Source organism: Rhinopithecus bieti, unplaced genomic scaffold, assembly GCF_001698545.2.
Source record: "Rhinopithecus bieti isolate Rb0 unplaced genomic scaffold, ASM169854v2 scaffold_32081, whole genome shotgun sequence".
In the NCBI taxonomy this organism is placed as follows: Eukaryota; Metazoa; Chordata; class Mammalia; order Primates; family Cercopithecidae; genus Rhinopithecus; species Rhinopithecus bieti.
Genome location: NW_016814436.1, coordinates 2,661,228 through 2,678,024, shown reverse-complemented (window position 1 = coordinate 2,678,024; position 16,797 = coordinate 2,661,228). Strand labels below are relative to the sequence as shown.

The 16,797-nt window shown below is 52.5% G+C and overlaps 2 protein-coding genes across 5 annotated transcripts in view; one reads left to right on the top strand and one right to left on the bottom strand.

Moving 5' to 3' along the window:
* The first annotated feature begins 2,132 nt into the window (after positions 1-2,132).
* On the top strand, positions 2,133-11,315 carry HAS3 (hyaluronan synthase 3). Its single transcript, XM_017850778.1, has 3 exons — positions 2,133-2,783; positions 7,117-7,199; positions 7,998-11,315. The coding sequence occupies exons 1-3, from the start codon at positions 2,148-2,150 to the stop codon at positions 8,938-8,940; spliced, it is 1,662 nt and encodes a 553-aa protein (XP_017706267.1). The 5' UTR covers positions 2,133-2,147; the 3' UTR covers positions 8,941-11,315.
* A 340-nt stretch (positions 11,316-11,655) lies between these two features.
* The window catches only part of LOC108514511 (chromosome transmission fidelity protein 8 homolog), a 14,487-nt gene continuing 9,345 nt past the window's right edge, over positions 11,656-16,797 (bottom strand). For 2 of the 4 annotated variants that reach the window (XM_017850777.1, XM_017850774.1), the window contains exons 2-4: positions 15,063-15,121; positions 14,682-14,799; positions 11,656-14,279 (exon numbers count right to left, since the gene is read on the bottom strand). In XM_017850777.1, coding sequence (XP_017706266.1) covers positions 14,055-14,279; positions 14,682-14,799; positions 15,063-15,085 — 366 coding nt within the window. In that variant the 5' untranslated portion in view covers positions 15,086-15,121 and the 3' untranslated portion in view covers positions 11,656-14,054. Of the gene's footprint in view, positions 14,280-14,681; positions 14,800-15,062; positions 15,122-16,797 lie in introns of those variants that run through there. The other 2 variants (XR_001881228.1, XM_017850776.1) reach the window with 2 other exon arrangements.

Genomic DNA, 16,797 nt, shown 5'->3' with positions numbered 1-16,797 from the left:
TTTGGGGTTGGGGGTAGTAATCTGGGTAATGCCTCTAATTCCTGCGGGGGAGGGGTCCCGCCCAGGGAAGAAGAGGGCCGGCGACACCGGGGATGCGCCTTTGTCTACAGGCACACTTTGCCAAGGTAGCTGGGGTTCCGGGAAGAAGAGCAAGGCCTGGTCCGACAGGGAATCCTTGGGTTTTCCGTTCCTTCCCGGGTGGGTCGTGGGAAACCAGCACGTGGGTGTGGCCGGCGCCGCCTTTGCCAAGAGGCGAGGCTGGAGCGGGGATGAGAAGCGGGGCGAGTGCGTTCGCGGCCGCTTTGACCTGGTGGGCGCCGCCTCCGGCACTGCACCGAGGTGGGGCGCCAGCGCCCAGGTTGCCGGGCTGGCCTTGGCACCCCCTTCCCCTACCCAGAGCGCAGGCAGGCGAGGGGGACCCGCTGCGTCCCTTCAGCATGTAAGCTCCGGAGGGGAATGGGGGCGCTCCTGGGCTGCGGATGCAGGCCTGGGGACTCCTGGGCCGCAGGCGCGAGCAGTAGGGTGGGAACAGGGAGGGATGGGAGTCCCGTGAAGGAAGCACGCGGCGGGCTTCCCGGGACGGTGGGGCAGAGCGCCCGGAGGCCGCGGCTTCCCGGAGAGGCAAGGCTGCCAGCAGCTCTTTCCTGGCCAAGGCTGCTGGTGCCTGAGTCTCAGGTCGATTTAGGCAGTGACTGCGTGTTCTTCGCCCCTTCCATGTGAGAGGCGTCCCGACAGGAAAGTGTGTTTGTTTTGGGGGCCCCATTTCCTGAGACCTAGAGTTGGAGCAAGCTTGGAAGTGAGGCATCATTGTCTGTAGACCTCAGTGAACATGGGGTTCTCTAGATCAGGCAGGTGGCAGAGAGGAGATAGTGTGGGTCAGAATGGGAGGGCCGTCAGCCATCCTTGTCACCTCTTCTTTCCCCTCCCTCACATCCCCCTCCCCACCTGCTCTGGAGGAAACCAGTCAGCCTCGCCACTAGGGTAGCTCTTCGGGCCGGAAGTGTTTCCATTTTTGGGGAAATGACTTACCTGAGACATGAGGCAGGAATCCATTAGAACTCCCATTGTGCTATGGGGAGACCAAGTCTCAGAGAACTGGGGCAAGGTCAGGCAACCAGGAGGCAGACGTGCTGTCTTAAACCCAATTATCTGGTGCCAAGTCCTAGGCTCTTCTTATAAAATACAGCTGTTTCCAACAGGGCAGATGTTAGGAGCCCTGACTTAGTTGCAAATGGAAACCGGGCATTGTTTCCAGGAGTGGCTGGGCAGGGGGACATGCACAGAGGCACAGAGATGCATGCTACACGGGCACTAGGACCAAGCGGATGGGATGCCCAGGCAGCCACTGTGGAGGCTGCTGCAGTGGTGGCTGCAGTTCCCTGTGCGCTCTTCAGCCCTGGGCTCTAGGAGGTTGTCTACTCCTCAGCTCGCATTTCCTGGTCTGTCTCTCCCCCTGCTTTCCCTTTCTTCCCTGCCTCTCAAGTAAAAGGTGAGAAAGTGGAGGACAGGGAAAGTTTCTCTGACTAATAGCTGTCTTGAGAAAGGGAAGCTGCTGCTTTTTTCCCAATGCCCCTTTGTTTGCTGTTTCTTTCCCTCCTGCACTTTTCTCTGGGATCTTATTGGTGGCTGTGCTTTAACTGGTGAATATCCCCTCCAGGAGTGGGTGCAGGGCAGGGGGAAGTTTTTAGGCCACTGGCTACCTCCCTGGCCTTCAGGTGCCCAGAGCTGCCTCAGGCTCACCCCCTTGAAGCTTACCTCTTCAGCGCTTTGGGCCAGGTACAGCCCAGTTATGCCACCCACCAGCAGGTGTCACGTGACCCTCTGGGCCTTGGCTTGTCTATCCCAGTGCTACACTAAGGGCTTTGTATATGTTGCCCATTTAACCCTCAAAGATGCCTTGAGGTTAGTCCTGAAACCCACATTTTACAGAGGACATGACTAAGGGGGCACAGAGAGCAAGTGGCAGAGCTGGGATCTGAACCCCAGTAGTCGGGCTTGAGTCTACCAAGTCTTACGCTCAGTAGGCGGTAACGGTGACGGTTTTGATTAGTGGGTCATGTCCACTAGTAACAGAGAATGCCCCTGCTCCCACGGACTGGAAATGCTGCCTCCTGCCTGACCCTCCATCTCCTGCCTTCTCTCGCCAGATGCCGGTGCAGCTGACGACAGCCCTGCGTGTGGTGGGCACCAGCCTGTTTGCCCTGGCAGTGCTGGGTGGCATCCTGGCCGCCTATGTGACAGGCTACCAGTTCATCCACACGGAAAAGCACTACCTGTCCTTCGGCCTGTACGGCGCCATCCTGGGCCTGCACCTGCTCATTCAGAGCCTGTTTGCCTTCCTGGAGCACCGGCGCATGCGGCGGGCCGGCCAGGCCCTGAAGCTGCCCTCCCGGCGGCGGGGCTCGGTGGCACTGTGCATTGCCGCATACCAGGAGGACCCTGACTACCTGCGCAAGTGCCTGCGCTCGGCCCAGCGCATCTCCTTCCCTGACCTCAAGGTGGTCATGGTGGTGGACGGCAACCGCCAGGAGGATGCCTACATGCTGGACATCTTCCATGAGGTGCTGGGTGGCACTGAGCAGGCCGGTTTCTTTGTGTGGCGCAGCAACTTCCATGAGGCGGGCGAGGGTGAGACAGAGGCCAGCCTGCGGGAGGGCATGGACCGTGTGCGGGATGTGGTGCGGGCCAGCACCTTCTCGTGCATCATGCAGAAGTGGGGAGGCAAGCGCGAGGTCATGTACACAGCCTTCAAGGCCCTCGGCGATTCGGTGGACTACATTCAGGTAAGGGCGCCTCCCTAGAAGCGTATGTACATGGGGACATGTCTGGACAGCCTGGCAAACTCTCCGCCAGGAATCTGAGGTCTGGTCTAGGTCCCTTGGGTTGTGCACACACCTCGTGCACTTAAGAAGGCAATAAGGCGGCTGGGCGCGGTGGCTCATGGCTGTAATCCTAACACTTTGGGAGGCCGAGGCAGGCGGATCATGAGGTCAGGAGATCGAGACCATCCTGGCTCAACACGTGAAAGCCCCGTCTCTAATACAAATACAAATTAGCCGGGTGTGTGGCGGCCCACCTGTTAGTCCCAGGCTACTTGGGAGCTGAGGCAGGAATGGCATGAACCTGGGAGGCGGAGCTTGGCAGTTGAGGCCGAGATATCCTGCACAAAAAAAAAAAAAAAAAAAAAAAAAAGAATAGGAGGTCAAGCAGGCATAATGGTTCTTAACAGTGGTCCCAGGGGCCAAAAGACCTGGGTGGAATCTTGGTTTGCTGTTACATAGCTCTGTGATTTTGGGCATATCTCTTAACTGCTGTCCCAATAATAATAATAGCAAATGGGTATAGAGCAGTCACTTGCTATCAGGCACAACTGTAGGTACTTCATGACGTTTTTTATTTTATTTGAGATGGAGTTTCACTCTGTTGCCCAGGCTGGAGTGCAGTGGTGTGATCTCAACTCACTGCAAGCTCCGCCTTCCAGGTTCAAGCAATTCCCCTGCCTCAGCTTCCCGAGTAGCTGGGATTACAGGCATTCGCCACCATGCCCAGCTAAGTTTTTTGTATTTTTAGTAGAGACGGGGTTTCTCCATATTGGCCAGGCTGGTCTTGAACTCCTGACCTTTTTTTTTTCTTTTTTTTTTTTTTGAGACGGAGTCTTGCTCTGTCGCCCGGGCTGGAGTGCAGTGGCTGGATCTCAGCTCACTGCAAGCTCCGCCTCCCGGGTTTACGCCATTCTCCTGCCTCAGCCTCCCGAGTAGCTGGGACTACAGACGTCCGCCACCTCGCCCGGCTAGCTTTTGTATTTTTTAGTAGAGACGGGGTTTCATCGTGTTAGCCAGGATGGTCTCGATCTCCTGACCTCGTGATCCACCCGTCTCAGCCTCCCAAAGTGCTGGGATTACAGGCTTGAGCCACCGCGCCCGGCGAACTCCTGACCTTTTGATCTGCCTGCCTCGGCCTCCCAAAGTGCTGGGATTACCGGTGTGAGCCACCGTGCCTGGCCTTATTATTTTTTAAAGACAAAGGGTCTCACTATGTTGCCCAGGCTGGAGTGCAATGGCTGAAGGCATCATCAATATGCACTATAGCCTCGAAATCCTGGCTTTGGGCAGTCCTCCCACCTCATCCTCCCTAGTAGCCATGACTACAGGCACATATGCCACTGTGCCCAACTCCATGTTAGCTCTTTTAATACTCATAACACTCCCAGGGAATAAGTACTATTATTCTCCACCCACAGAAGGTGAAAGTAAAGCACAGAGAAGCTAAGTAACTTGCCTAATGTCCCACGGCTAGTAGGGTGCAGAGCCGGGATTTGCGCCCAGGCTGTCTGTCTCATGTCTGCTCTTACCCGTGATGTAGCACTGCTTCAGCGATGGCAATGTGGAGCTGAACCTCTTCATAAGAAAGCGTGGTGAAGAGCAAAAGAAGCCATCCTCAAAAACACTCAAAATATTCTAGTTATGGCCAAAAAGTCCCATTCTTCCTAGTGTCAAAGTCATGCCTGGGAGGTGAGAGACACAGGTGTGAATGACCAGCTTCCTTCTGTAGGAGCATCGGCAGGGCCGGGACCCTGATTAAACCCTACCCAGCTTTGGTCAAAGCAATCATTGACATAAGCCTGGAAACTGTACTAGGTTGATATGGTTTCCATCTTCAAATTTAAAAACACTCAAGGGTTGAAAAGATAAAGTCCACATACTTCAGTACAAAGTAGAAACCCTAGGACCCTGGATTTCTAGGCCCAGATTTTTTTTTTTTTTGGGACACAGTTTCACTCTGTTGCCCAGGCTGGAGTGCGGTGGCATGATCTTGGCTCACTGCAACCTCCGCCTCCCAAGTTTAAGTGATTCTCCTGCCTCAGCCTCCCGAGTAGAGTAGCTGGGATTACAGGCGTGTACCATGACACCCAGCTACTTTTTGTACTTTTAGTAGAGACAGGGTTTCTCCATGTTGGTCAGGCTGGTCTTGAACTCCTGACCTCAGCTGACCAGTCCGCCTCAGCCTCCCAAAGTTCTGGGATTACAGGCATGAGCCACCGTGCCCGGCCTAAGCCAGGATTCTTGATGGCATCCATGCTGCCTCTCTTCCTGACTCTGTTCTCTGACCTTCTCCACGCCTGCCAGAGTAGGGTGCTGCCCATCACTTCATCAGTGCTTGAAGGCACAGTGGCTATCCTGCCAGCCCACCTGTGTACCAACTCTGTCGGGTGACAGCATTTGGAGTCCTCTAATACTATTTACGTTTTCTCTGGTGTACCCACCTGAAATTAGCTCACTCAGATTGTGTGTCTGGCTTTTTTGACAGATGTCTCTGCATGAGGGTTCATAAGTTTATCTTTTTCTGGCTTCCTAGGCCCAGGAGCTCCCCAGTCATGGAGGGAGTGAGGAGAGCCTAGCAGGGTGTTTGACTGCAGTTCACTTGGGGTCGTGGGACCTTATAAAACTTTCCTGGAAACCCAAATGCTTAGGGAAGAGCCCTTGAGCCCTGGCACAGGCTCAAGCCACAGTGACTTTGTCATCTATTCCCTTCAAGCATAGGATCTAACCCGCACCCAACCCACCCCATCTCCCTTTCCTGGCCATCTGGGTTCCGGTGGATCAGCAAACAGGCTCACGCACCTGAGCTGTCTCTTTACGGCCCTGGGACCACTGCATAAGGTTGCCTTGGGCCAGAGCTAGTGAGTGCTTGCTGGATCTCAGCCTGTTTTCTAACCGCCTGCTGTGGAGGTATCTCTCCCTCTGAGGCAGAACTCTGCCTCGGCCAGTGGGGAAACCCAGGCGGCACGAGAGCTCTTCTTCCCCTAACCTTGCTCAGTTAGAAAGACCTCCCTGGACTGAAGGAAGCAAAGCAGCATATAAAAGAATGGGCTAGCGCAGGGGCAGGGAGGAGCAGTGAGACCAGCAGCAACAGCAGCAGCCCTGGGAGTCTTGGCCTGTAAATGGAGGAGGCTCTGGGAGTCTGGCCTGAGGCTTCCTGGGCCCTTCCCAGGCACGGACCAGGATGTAAGGATGTGCCTGGTGGGGAGGTGGGAAGAAGCACATATGAGGGACTCAACCTGGTGCCAAGGCTGTTCTGATTCCCCCTTAGCTTTCTACTGCTTATCTGGTCACCCTGTCCTCCAACATAGAGAAAGCTGGGTGTGGTTGTGGTGTCAAAGGCAGCCTCCTTTCCTGCAGGAATCTTACTCAGTAATTTTATTACAAGGATTTTAGGCTTCTGCAGAACAGGGTTTTGGTTTATCTGTGGATTTCTTCATTGCTCTCCTAACAGTGACCACAGAGCGAATCAGGTCTGTAAACCAGTTCTTCTGGCCAGTGCTTACTGGATTCTTTGTACCACTTCAGTAATTTTTAGAAAACAGAAAAGGAGTCAGCCACTAGGGCAACTAGTGGCCTGGGTTCAACTCCTATGGGACCACCTGTTAGAATCAGGCCATAAGCCTCCTAAGAGCTGGGCAGAGCTGGCCCTGGGGTCTGCCTGGAGGCAGCTGCTGCAGCTTCCATGCCTATTCAGAGCAGCTTCCAGGGGGAGCCCTCAGCCATACCGTGCCCTGGTCTGAGAGGCTCGGCCAAGGGAGTCTGTTGAGGGTGCAGAGGCCAGCAGCCTTGTTACTGGTCTCATGGAGGTGCCTTTAAGTAGGTAGTCTGGTAACCACCACTGGGCTGCGGGTTGTCCAAGGGGTCAGAGGCTGACGCGGGGACCCCTGGGGTTAACTCTGGGGTCACTTAAGGCCATATGTAGCCTGTTAGTCCTGGGCTACCCTACTGTGCCTGCCATCTGATTTCAGCGACATGTTTCCCTTCTGCCGAAGGACCCCCCAGAGCAATCTTTTGCATCCAGTGCTAAGCATGTCTCCCTTTCCAGGCCTGGCACCTACCGTCTTCAGGGTTTCTCCCTCTCAGCCTAGTGGCTGTCAAGTCTGGCAGCTGAACACTTTTACTTTCATTTTACCTCTGGCACCTTCTGGTAGCGCAGATCTCTTAGCTAGAGGCTGGAAGTGAGTCACGTGAGAAGGGGTTATGTCTCTCAGGCAGTGAGCAGCCTAGCAGTGGGGTGGGGGGTGGGTGTGCAGGCCTGAGGTCAGAATGGGCTGACGGCGCACTCCCTCTGCAGGTGTGCGACTCTGACACTGTGCTGGATCCAGCCTGCACCATCGAGATGCTTCGAGTCCTGGAGGAGGATCCCCAAGTAGGGGAGTCGGGGAGATGTCCAAGTAAGATGAGACCAGGGCTATCTGGGGGAGGGTCTGGACTCTTTCCTAATCCAGCTGGGTGTGCCTCCTGGGAAATGGGTACTTTCTAGTATTTGTGGGGAGGTTCTTTCCTGGCATTTTCACTGACACCAAAGGGCTCACCCCCCCTCGCTGCCCAACCCCTTTCTTGCTCTTCTTCCACATGAGGGGAAGTCACTTAACAGGTATGGAGAAGAGTCTATACTGCAGGAGGGGCACAGTATTTTGAGGCCGTATATCCTAGAAGGTACTTCCTTTTTGGCTGGTGGTGCAGCAGGTAGCTCCCAAGTCAGAGCCTTGAGAGGCCCTTGCTCTTAGGGGATGGGCTGAAGAGCTCTGGTCAATACGGTAAGAATAAGGAGCCCAATCTGCCCGAGATACTGAAGCAGCCTCCCAGGTCCCCTAGTTACTTTCCAGCCACAAAAAGCTCACAACAGGTGGCTGTGGTGGTGTCTTGCATTCTTCCCAAGCCCCCTTCTCTGCCACCACCACAGGCTGCCTCCTGAGACTGAAGGTGGCTTTGACTGCTAGAGCCGCTTAGTGGGGAAAATCTCTGCAGATGAGATGACACAGTAGGGAGGCAGAGCTGGTGCTTGGGACAGTGATTGCGAGTGGTTAGCTCCTTTAAGCCTCAGGTTTACCAGCTCCAAAGGAACCGATGGCCAGGAATCTGAGCAGTGGGCCACAGAAGCCATGGTAAGGAGGCCTCGTGGTCTCTAAATGTCTGTCCTCCGGGCGTGCGTCCTTAGGTGAGGAGGCCCAGCATCTCTATTCCCTTGCAGATCCTCAACAAGTACGACTCATGGATTTCCTTCCTGAGCAGCGTGCGGTACTGGATGGCCTTCAACGTGGAGAGGGCCTGCCAGTCCTACTTTGGCTGCGTGCAGTGTATTAGCGGGCCCTTGGGCATGTACCGCAACAGCCTCCTCCAGCAGTTCCTGGAGGACTGGTACCATCAGAAGTTCCTAGGCAGCAAGTGCAGCTTCGGGGATGACCGGCACCTCACCAACCGAGTTCTCAGCCTTGGCTACCGAACTAAGTATACTGCACGCTCCAAGTGCCTCACAGAGACCCCCACTAAGTACCTCCGGTGGCTCAACCAGCAAACCCGCTGGAGCAAGTCTTACTTCCGGGAGTGGCTCTACAACTCTCTGTGGTTCCATAAGCACCACCTCTGGATGACCTACGAGTCAGTGGTCACAGGTTTCTTCCCCTTCTTCCTCATCGCCACGGTCATACAGCTTTTCTACCGGGGCCGCATCTGGAACATTCTCCTCTTCCTGCTGACGGTGCAGCTGGTGGGCATTATCAAGGCCACCTATGCCTGCTTCCTTCGGGGCAATGCAGAGATGATCTTCATGTCCCTCTACTCCCTCCTCTATATGTCCAGCCTTCTGCCGGCCAAAATCTTTGCCATTGCTACCATCAACAAGTCCGGCTGGGGCACCTCTGGCCGAAAAACCATTGTGGTGAACTTCATCGGCCTCATCCCTGTGTCCATCTGGGTGGCAGTTCTCCTGGGAGGGCTGGCCTACACAGCTTATTGCCAGGACCTGTTCAGTGAGACGGAGCTAGCCTTCCTTGTCTCTGGGGCTATCCTGTACGGCTGCTACTGGGTGGCCCTCCTCATGCTGTATCTGGCCATCATTGCCCGGCGATGTGGGAAGAAGCCGGAGCAGTATAGCTTGGCTTTTGCTGAGGTGTGACATGGCCCCCAAGCAGAGCGGGTAAAGTGCAATGGGTAAGGGAGGGAAGGGGAATGGAAGAGAAAAGATGGGGTGGGAGGGAGGAGGGAGTGCTGTGTTTGAGTCTCTTAATGGTCCAAAGGACAAATCTAAAATGCAAAGAATGGTGATGTAGTATGGCCTGGCAGCTCTGTTTAGAGGGGGCAACACTGATCCCCCTAGGTGCAGGGCTGCAGGGGATTCTGTGTTTTCAGATTGCCTGTCTGCTTGCATCTGCACATAGGCAGTAGTCTCCCCCTGGGCTCCAGAGGGCACTCAGAAGTGCGCTAAACCAAGTAAGTCCCATTCAGTGGCAACTTGTGATAGGTACCTGAGTGATGGCCACCTGTGGAAAGAGGTTCTCCCAGCCCATCTGAACACAACCAGAGGTGGCAGGAGAATTTCTACTGAGCGAGCTGGGCCGGTTAGTGTATGTCACCCCCACCCCACCCCTAAGTAGTCATCAATGCAATAAGATTGCGCCTGAGATACAAGGCCCAGAAGCCTGATCTTTGGGCATCAGAAAACAGGGTCCAGGAATGGTGCTTCATGTGAGATACCCCACTCCACATCAGCATTCCAGGGATGAGCCAAACCAGCAGGGAGTTAGCACTGAACTGCTTTTAAAAGTGTACATTAAAAAGGAAAGTGCCAGGAGGAACAAAGAGATTGTGGTGGTGCTAAAGGAGGCCATAAGCTATACAGAGGCCTTGGGTGTTCCACCTGGAAATTGCTCAGACGTCTAGATGGGTTCTTAGCTTGTCTGTGATCTCTGCTGGGGAGATAAAAAGATTAAGCCCCAACATGTTCAGAAAAGTAGTGAAGTTTTGGGTATTTTAACCTGTATACTCCTGAATTCCTCTCAAATTCAGCTCTGATCTGAGGCTGAGACACACTCCACTTCACTTTCTTCAAAGGCATATTTTTTGAGGTAACACTGCAGTCACCTCTTCTACCCTCATCATCATGGGTAAGTTTTTCAAGGTGGCAATTGGGGCGGAGCCTGGGCTCTTATAGAACCCTCAGCAGGAGGCAAGCGTGTTCTCAGCACATATGGGAACTATGAGGAGCCTCTGATCAAATTGGCTACAATCTTGGAGCTGCTTGGACAGATTCCTTGGCAGCCGGGTTAGCATGTGTGACTTTCAGGCTACTGTTCTTGACAATCATCTCTAATGGAAAGCTTTTCGGTGTTCCCAAAGTGAACTCTCAAATCCAAAATGGTTATCTTTGAGAACATCCATTCTCCTCAGTGGCTTCTCCAGGCAATTCTTACAGCCCAGTTGTGACAGTCACTGCATTTGCTTGCTTCTTTCCAGAAACCAAACTAGGAGATGAAACTGGTTCCTACATCCTAAGGTTGCTTTCTCTCTCATGCCTCCTGAGGCTGTTTTTGGCTGTTTTCCCTCTGCTGCTTTTGGGGAATGAGGGAAGCCATTTTCCAGTGACTTGCAATCCAGGCTGTTCTCAGTGTTGGAGTTTAAACCTGGGATCCTGACTAAGCCTTTGACTTAGGGGTTGCTGGCTTGCCCTCCAAATGTCCTTTCTCAGAGGCCAGCTAACCCGTGCAGAACCAGCACTGAGGTGGACAGCAGACGAGGGCAAGCCTCAAGTGTACCCAGGTGCTTCCTACAAAGACACAAGGTGTGCTCTGAGCCACAGATGGGCAAACCCTGGTGCTTTCCTTCATCTCCTATGAACTCAAGGGTTTCCAGGTGTAGCTAACAGTTGCCACATCACACAGACCTCGAGTTTCTGGTAAGACTGCTGGTTGACATCAGACCCAACCCATGAAGGCTGGAAGGCAGCAGGCATTTGCTAAGGCAGCTGATCCAGGCAATCGTTATGCTGGCCAAGAAGTAAACTATTTTGAGCATTAGAATGGAGGAAATCCGGTCAGCCAAGTGCAGAGTTCAGACTTCGCTAAGGGCTTTTCTTCAGCATTTACTTGAAGATTAATGTAGGATGTCAGGCTCTCCTGGCTGTCCTACCATCAGCTCTGCCTTGCACTGTGGTCATCAACTTTCCTCAAATCAAAAATAGGCAGGTACAGGTAGTGGGCTCACAACGTTTGACCTCGACTGGTTTTTCTAAGTTATTTTGTACATTTTTCAGCAGCAAAACCAAACTGGGTCTTCAGCTTTATCCCCGTTTCTTGCAAGGGAAGAGCCTTTATACAATTGGACGCATTTTGGTTTTTCCTCATTGAGAATTCTAATCCTCTTTTGTATTGTTTCTACAATAATTTGTAAACATATTTATTTTTACCCTTTTTTTTTTTTTTAATTTTCAGGTCAAGTTTTTTATACTGCACTTATTTGTCAAAATAAAGATTCTCACATATGCTGGTTATCTCGGAACTACTACTTCTTTGTACTTAATGAAACCTAGCTCTTTATTCCAGTTCCCAAAGAGGGACTTAAAATACAAAGTTTAGTCAGGTGTGACTCAAGACCTGGACAATGTCCATCCTGGTAACTACACCCATGGGGGCTTAACTTTTAGTGTAGAGAGAGGGTCTTTGGTGAAATAACTGGCAGATGAATGGGCCCTTGCTAAGGCTAAAAACCAAAGCTTGCTTCCTCTTGAAGCATAAGCATTTTAACCAACATGATGTAAGACTGTAGCCAAGCTGAAACAATGAAAAGCAAACTAACTTCCCTAAGAAACAGGTAACAAAACACAGTGACACGGGCAGCCCTCTCATCCCATTTATTAAAGAAACAGTAAGAAAAGATACAATGCAGGAAAACCACCAACCATCCTTGCACACCAGGCTGAACAAAGCACAGTGATTTCTTCCCTTCATCCCCCACCCCCACCCCAATTCCCATATTCCCATCCACATCAGTTTAAACTTTGAGGTTCTTTGATTGGGAGTACCAGTGAAGAGGGAGTTGGATGAGTAGAGGGGCCTTAAATCTGGCCACCTCTAAGTCCCAGGAGAAGGGAGCTGCAGGCCTAGTCAGTCAAGCAGAAACTGCATTCAGTAGATCTTTGAAGTGGTTGTCCATCTCCCTGTTCTGTGTTCAAGCCCCCAGCGAAAGGTATGGCAGTAGAGGATGACCAGGTCCAAGCTGCCCAGGTCAGAGCTACGGAAGCATGGTCCGTTCACCAACGCCACGTTTCTAGAGAGCAGTGAGCTGATTCTCCAATGGTGAGCAGGGGACTACATGTGAACTGGGACCTGCAGGCCAATGTATCCCTGAGGAAAAGTCCACAAGAACAATTCAAGAAACTAGTAAGAAACAATGGGCAGAAAGCTGTGGGATGAAAGCACAGCAGGCTTCTGGGAGGCTGGAGATCCTTTCTCTCAAGGCCAGGATTATTCCCACCTGCCACAGTTCACATGCCACAAATAACATCTCACCTTCAGTCAAGAAAACGCAGAGGAAAAGATGGCTCATTTGAACTTGAGCCCCAGCTATGTTCTTCAGACTGTAGCTCCACAACTACCCTTTTACCTAAGACAGCCCCTGCCGAGAACCACAGTGCCTAGAAACCAAGGTGGTCCTGGAGGGAAAACGGTGTTTAAGGGGGTAACATTCCATTTGGGTACATTGTAGCCATTGGACCCCCTGGTCTGGGGAAAGCAGCTGGGTTTGTGCCAGGGAGGCTCCCCACTCTAGGAAATGGGACGAAACTCTTGCCTGCAGGGCCATTGATCCTTGGAAAGGAAGCTGGGTTGAGACCGAGGGTCCCAGTTGGCCTTGTGAAAGGAGCTGGGTTGATACCCACAGGGCCAACTGGAGAAGGGCCCAGATGCCCGGCAGCTGGCCTGGGGAAAGTAACTTGACCAGGGCCTAATGGGCCAGTAGACCTTGGGAGGGTAGTTGGACTTGGACCCTGCAGGCCAGCGGCCCTTGGGAAGTTAGCTGGGTTGGGGCCAAGTGGCCCAGAGGCTCTTGGGAAAATGGTTGGATTTGAGCCCTGGAGGCCAGCAGACCTTTGGAAGGTAGCTGGGTTTGATGCCAATGTGCCAGAAGACTGAGAAAAGGCAGATGAACCTGCTCCCCTGGGAAAAGAATTGGCATTTACCCCCATGGGGCCACCTGGCCTTGAGAAATGAGCTGAATTAGGGCCTATGGGGCCAGGAGCCCTTGACATGGGAGATGGATTTGGCCCTGGAAGGCCAATTCCCCGAGAGCCAGGACCCGAGTTTGGGCCCATGGGCCCAGGTACTCTTGCCATGGAGGATGGGCTTGTGCCCATGTTTCCAGAAACCTGTGAGAAAGAAGCTGAATTTGCTCCTAAAAGACCTGCTGCTCTTAGAATGGGGGCAAGATCGAGGCCTTGAGGTCCAGCCATTCTTAAGTTAAGACCAGATCCTGTGCCCAAGAGGCCACCTGCTCTGGCATCTAGATTAGGGCCCGGGCCCAGGCCACTTGGTCTTGGGTTGGGCCCAAGGCCTGGGCCTGGAAACACACCTGACCTGGGGACAGGGTTTGTCCCTAAAAAGCCTGATCTCAGATTGGGGTTTGGTCCTGGGCCCAGGCCAACTGGCCTAGGATTGGGAGGACCATTCCCAGAGGTCAACAGAACACCTGCTCTCAGGTTAGGTCCAGATCCAGGGCCTATGGGACCACCAGTTCTGGGGTCAGGACCTGCTCCTAGGAGACCACCTGCTCTTGGGTTGGACATAGGACCTGGTCCTGGGAGACCCCCTAACCTGGGGTTAGACAGAGGCCCTGGGCCTGGCAGAGTCCCTGTCCTAGGGTTTAGAGTGGGGCCTGGGCCTGGCCCCAAGAGGCCACCAGGCCTTGGGAAAGAAACTGCACCTGTGCCAGTGGGATTCATCCCTCTTGGAAAAGCAGCCATACTTGGGTCACGAGCACCAGCTGGGAAAGGTGCTGGATTTGAAGCCAGTGAGCCTGATGAAGCTGGAAAAGGAGATGGGTTCCTTGGAAATGGGGCCAGATTTCCACCAAGAGAACCGGCCGCCATAAGGAAGGGATCCGAGTTCACACCCAGTGGGTGGCCTGTATTGAGAACAGGACCCCCCTGTGGTCCCAGGGAACCGTCGAGCCGTCCTCGAGGTGGCAGCGGAGCACGAGTCCAAGGAGTTGGCCGCTCTCTAGGGAAAATCCGAGGTTCTTTCATACTTTCTTGGGGACGTTGGTGATAATGGGCTTGGGGCGGGTTTTGAAAAGGATCTTGTCTTTGATGAGTGCTGTCACCAGGTACCGGGTGCCAGTCTCGCGGCCAAGCTCATCACAGTCCTGATCCCCAGGAGTGTGTTTGACAAGGACTGCGAAGGGTCTCTCCAGGTGGATGATTTTCCCATACAGGATGTGATGGCCCACGATCAGCACAGGGGTTCCCTTCGGCAGAACAAGAACGAGATTCCTGAGGTTCGGGGCAAGGCCATGACACTCAGGCGCCTCCTAAAGCTGCTCCTGGCAGGCTCTGCTGGCACCTCCACTCCCTGGTTTGGCTCTGCCATTGTGGAGCAGCCACACTGGACCACCCACCCATGTGCCATTTTTACTTTCTAGCCCCACATAAGATAATTTCCACTTTCAGAAATGTGAGCTTTCCAGATTCCCCAAAATTAAATTTCCCTGCTACTGCAGAGGTAGGGGGAGAACAAGCAGAGAGCATCGCAGATTAGCTAGACCTTGAATAACAAACCTGAGGCAGTCCTCACTCTGGGTCCTGGGAGCACCACCTTGGTGTAGCTTGCTTTCCTGAGGCATTAGGCAGGGAAAGAAAAGCCCCCTCACCTCAGTGGTGTAATGTAGGTCTCCCAGGAGGTTTCCAGCTAATCCAGTGCTGTAGCGAGCCTCGATCTCCCCCTGTAGCTCCATCAGCACCCATTCTGCCAGGCCTCCAGCCCTCGCACTGCAAGCAAAGGGCTGGCGGTTACAATATTTTTGAGGGGTGAAGGATAAATAGTGTCCTCACACCACCATTCGAGGCCCAAAGGACCTCTTCATTGGGTCAAGTTCTTGGGAAATTGGGCAGTGCTAGGCACAGAACTAGAGATCAGAAGGCAAGGATTTGTGCAAGATGCACCTAAGGACCCTGATTCTTCCAGACACATGCCACACCTCTATAGCCCTCATCATTTCAAGCCGAATTTTAAAATCTCAAAATGTACTCACCTGGAAACAACAATTTGCACCATGAGCCTTCTGTCTTTAAAAAAGCAAGTGAAAACAAGCTGTAGAGAAAAAAAAAAAAGAGATTTAGCATAACAATAATGACAACGAATGCAACCTCCACCTCCTCGGTTCAACAGATTCTCCTGCCTCAGCCTCCTGAGTAGCTGGGAATACAGGCACCTGCCACTATGGCCAGCTAAATTTTTGTATTTTTAGTAGAGATGAGGTTTCACCATGTTGGCCAGGCTGGTCTCAAACTCCTGACCTCGTGATTCACCCGCCTCGGCCTCCCAAAGTGCTGGGATTACAGGCGTCAGCCACCGTGCCTGGCCAACTAATATTTATTACTTACTGTGTGCTAAGTACTTAGTTCTAAGTGCTTTAGACACATTTTATCTTGTTCCTCTATCAATGCCATAAGTGGGAAGTGTTCTTTTACCAATATGGTATATATGAGATAAGGTTGCTTAAGATCACCAATGGTTAACTGTATGTGCAAAACTAATCAAGATCACATAGCTACTAAGGCAATAATGATATGAACCTAACACATAACACTGCAAAGACCATACTCTTGCTCACTATGCTAACGTGCCTTTCTCAAGGACTTTTTTTTTTTCTGAGACCAAGTCTTGCTTTGTCACCAGATCTGGAGTGCAGTGGCGCAATCTCGGCTAACTGCAACCTCTGCTTCCCGATTCAAGCATTCCTCCTGCCTCAGCCTCCCGAGTATCTTGGATTACAGGCACCCACCACCACACCCAGCTAATTTTTTTTTTTTTGAGAGGGAGTCTCACTCTGTCACCCAGGCTGGAGTGCAGTGGCATGATCTCAGGTCACTGCAACTTCCACCTCCCGGGTTCAAGCGATTCTCATTCTTCAGCCTCCAGAGCAGCTGGGATTACAGGTATACAACCACCATGCCTGGCTAATTTTCGTATTTTTAGTAGAGACGGGGTTTCACCATGTTGGCCAGGCTGGTCTCAAACTCCTTACCTCAGGTGATCCACCCACTTTGGTCTCCCAGTGTTGAGATTACAGGTGTGAACCACCGCACCTCGTTTAATTTTTGTATTTTTAGTAGAGATGGGGTTTCACCATCTTAGCCAGGCTGGTCTCAAACTCCTGACCTCAGGTGATCCACCCACCTCGGCCTCCCAAAGTGCTGGGATTACAGGCGTGAGCCACCACACCCAGCCTTGATCTCCTGACTGCATGAACCGCCCACTTTGGCCTCTTAAAGTGCTGGGATTATAGGCTTGAGCCACCGCGCCCGACCTCTTTTTTTCTTCTTTTGAGACAGGGTCTCACTCTGTTGCTCAGGATGGAGTTCAGTGGCAAGATCACAGCTCACTGAAGCCTTTACTTCCTAGGCTTAAGTGATCCTCCTACCTCAGCTTCTCAAAGTGTTCGGATTACAGGTGTGAGCCACTGTACCCAGCCTAGGGTAGTCTATTTCCTACTCTGCATGTTTCTTTAAAAAGCCTATGGAGTTTCTTAAGATTTTACTTTTTTCTTTGGTAATGATACAAGCTTCAAGTCTACCTCCTTGGTTTTCAAGGTTCAAGGGGTCTCTCTTTAAAAATAAAGCCAAGGGGGCCAAGCATGGTGTCTCAGGCCTGTAATCCCAGCACTTTGGGAGGCTGAGGCGGTTGGGTCACTTGATGTCAGGAGTTTGAGACCAGTCTGGCCAACATGGTGAAACCCTGTCTCTACTAAAAATACAAATTTTTTT

What these genes read in the sequence shown, in the direction of transcription:
- HAS3 (XM_017850778.1), top strand. Translation starts at nt 2,148, where the DNA reads ATGCCGGTGCAGCTGACGACAGCCCTGCGTGTGGTGGGCACCAGCCTG. An exon ending in ATTCGGTGGACTACATTCAG is followed by an intron (nt 2,784 to 7,116) that starts GTAAGGGCGCCT and finishes CTCCCTCTGCAG; the next exon opens with GTGTGCGACTCTGACACTGT. An exon ending in GAGGATCCCCAAGTAGGGGA is followed by an intron (nt 7,200 to 7,997) that starts GTCGGGGAGATG and finishes GAGGAGGCCCAG; the next exon opens with CATCTCTATTCCCTTGCAGA.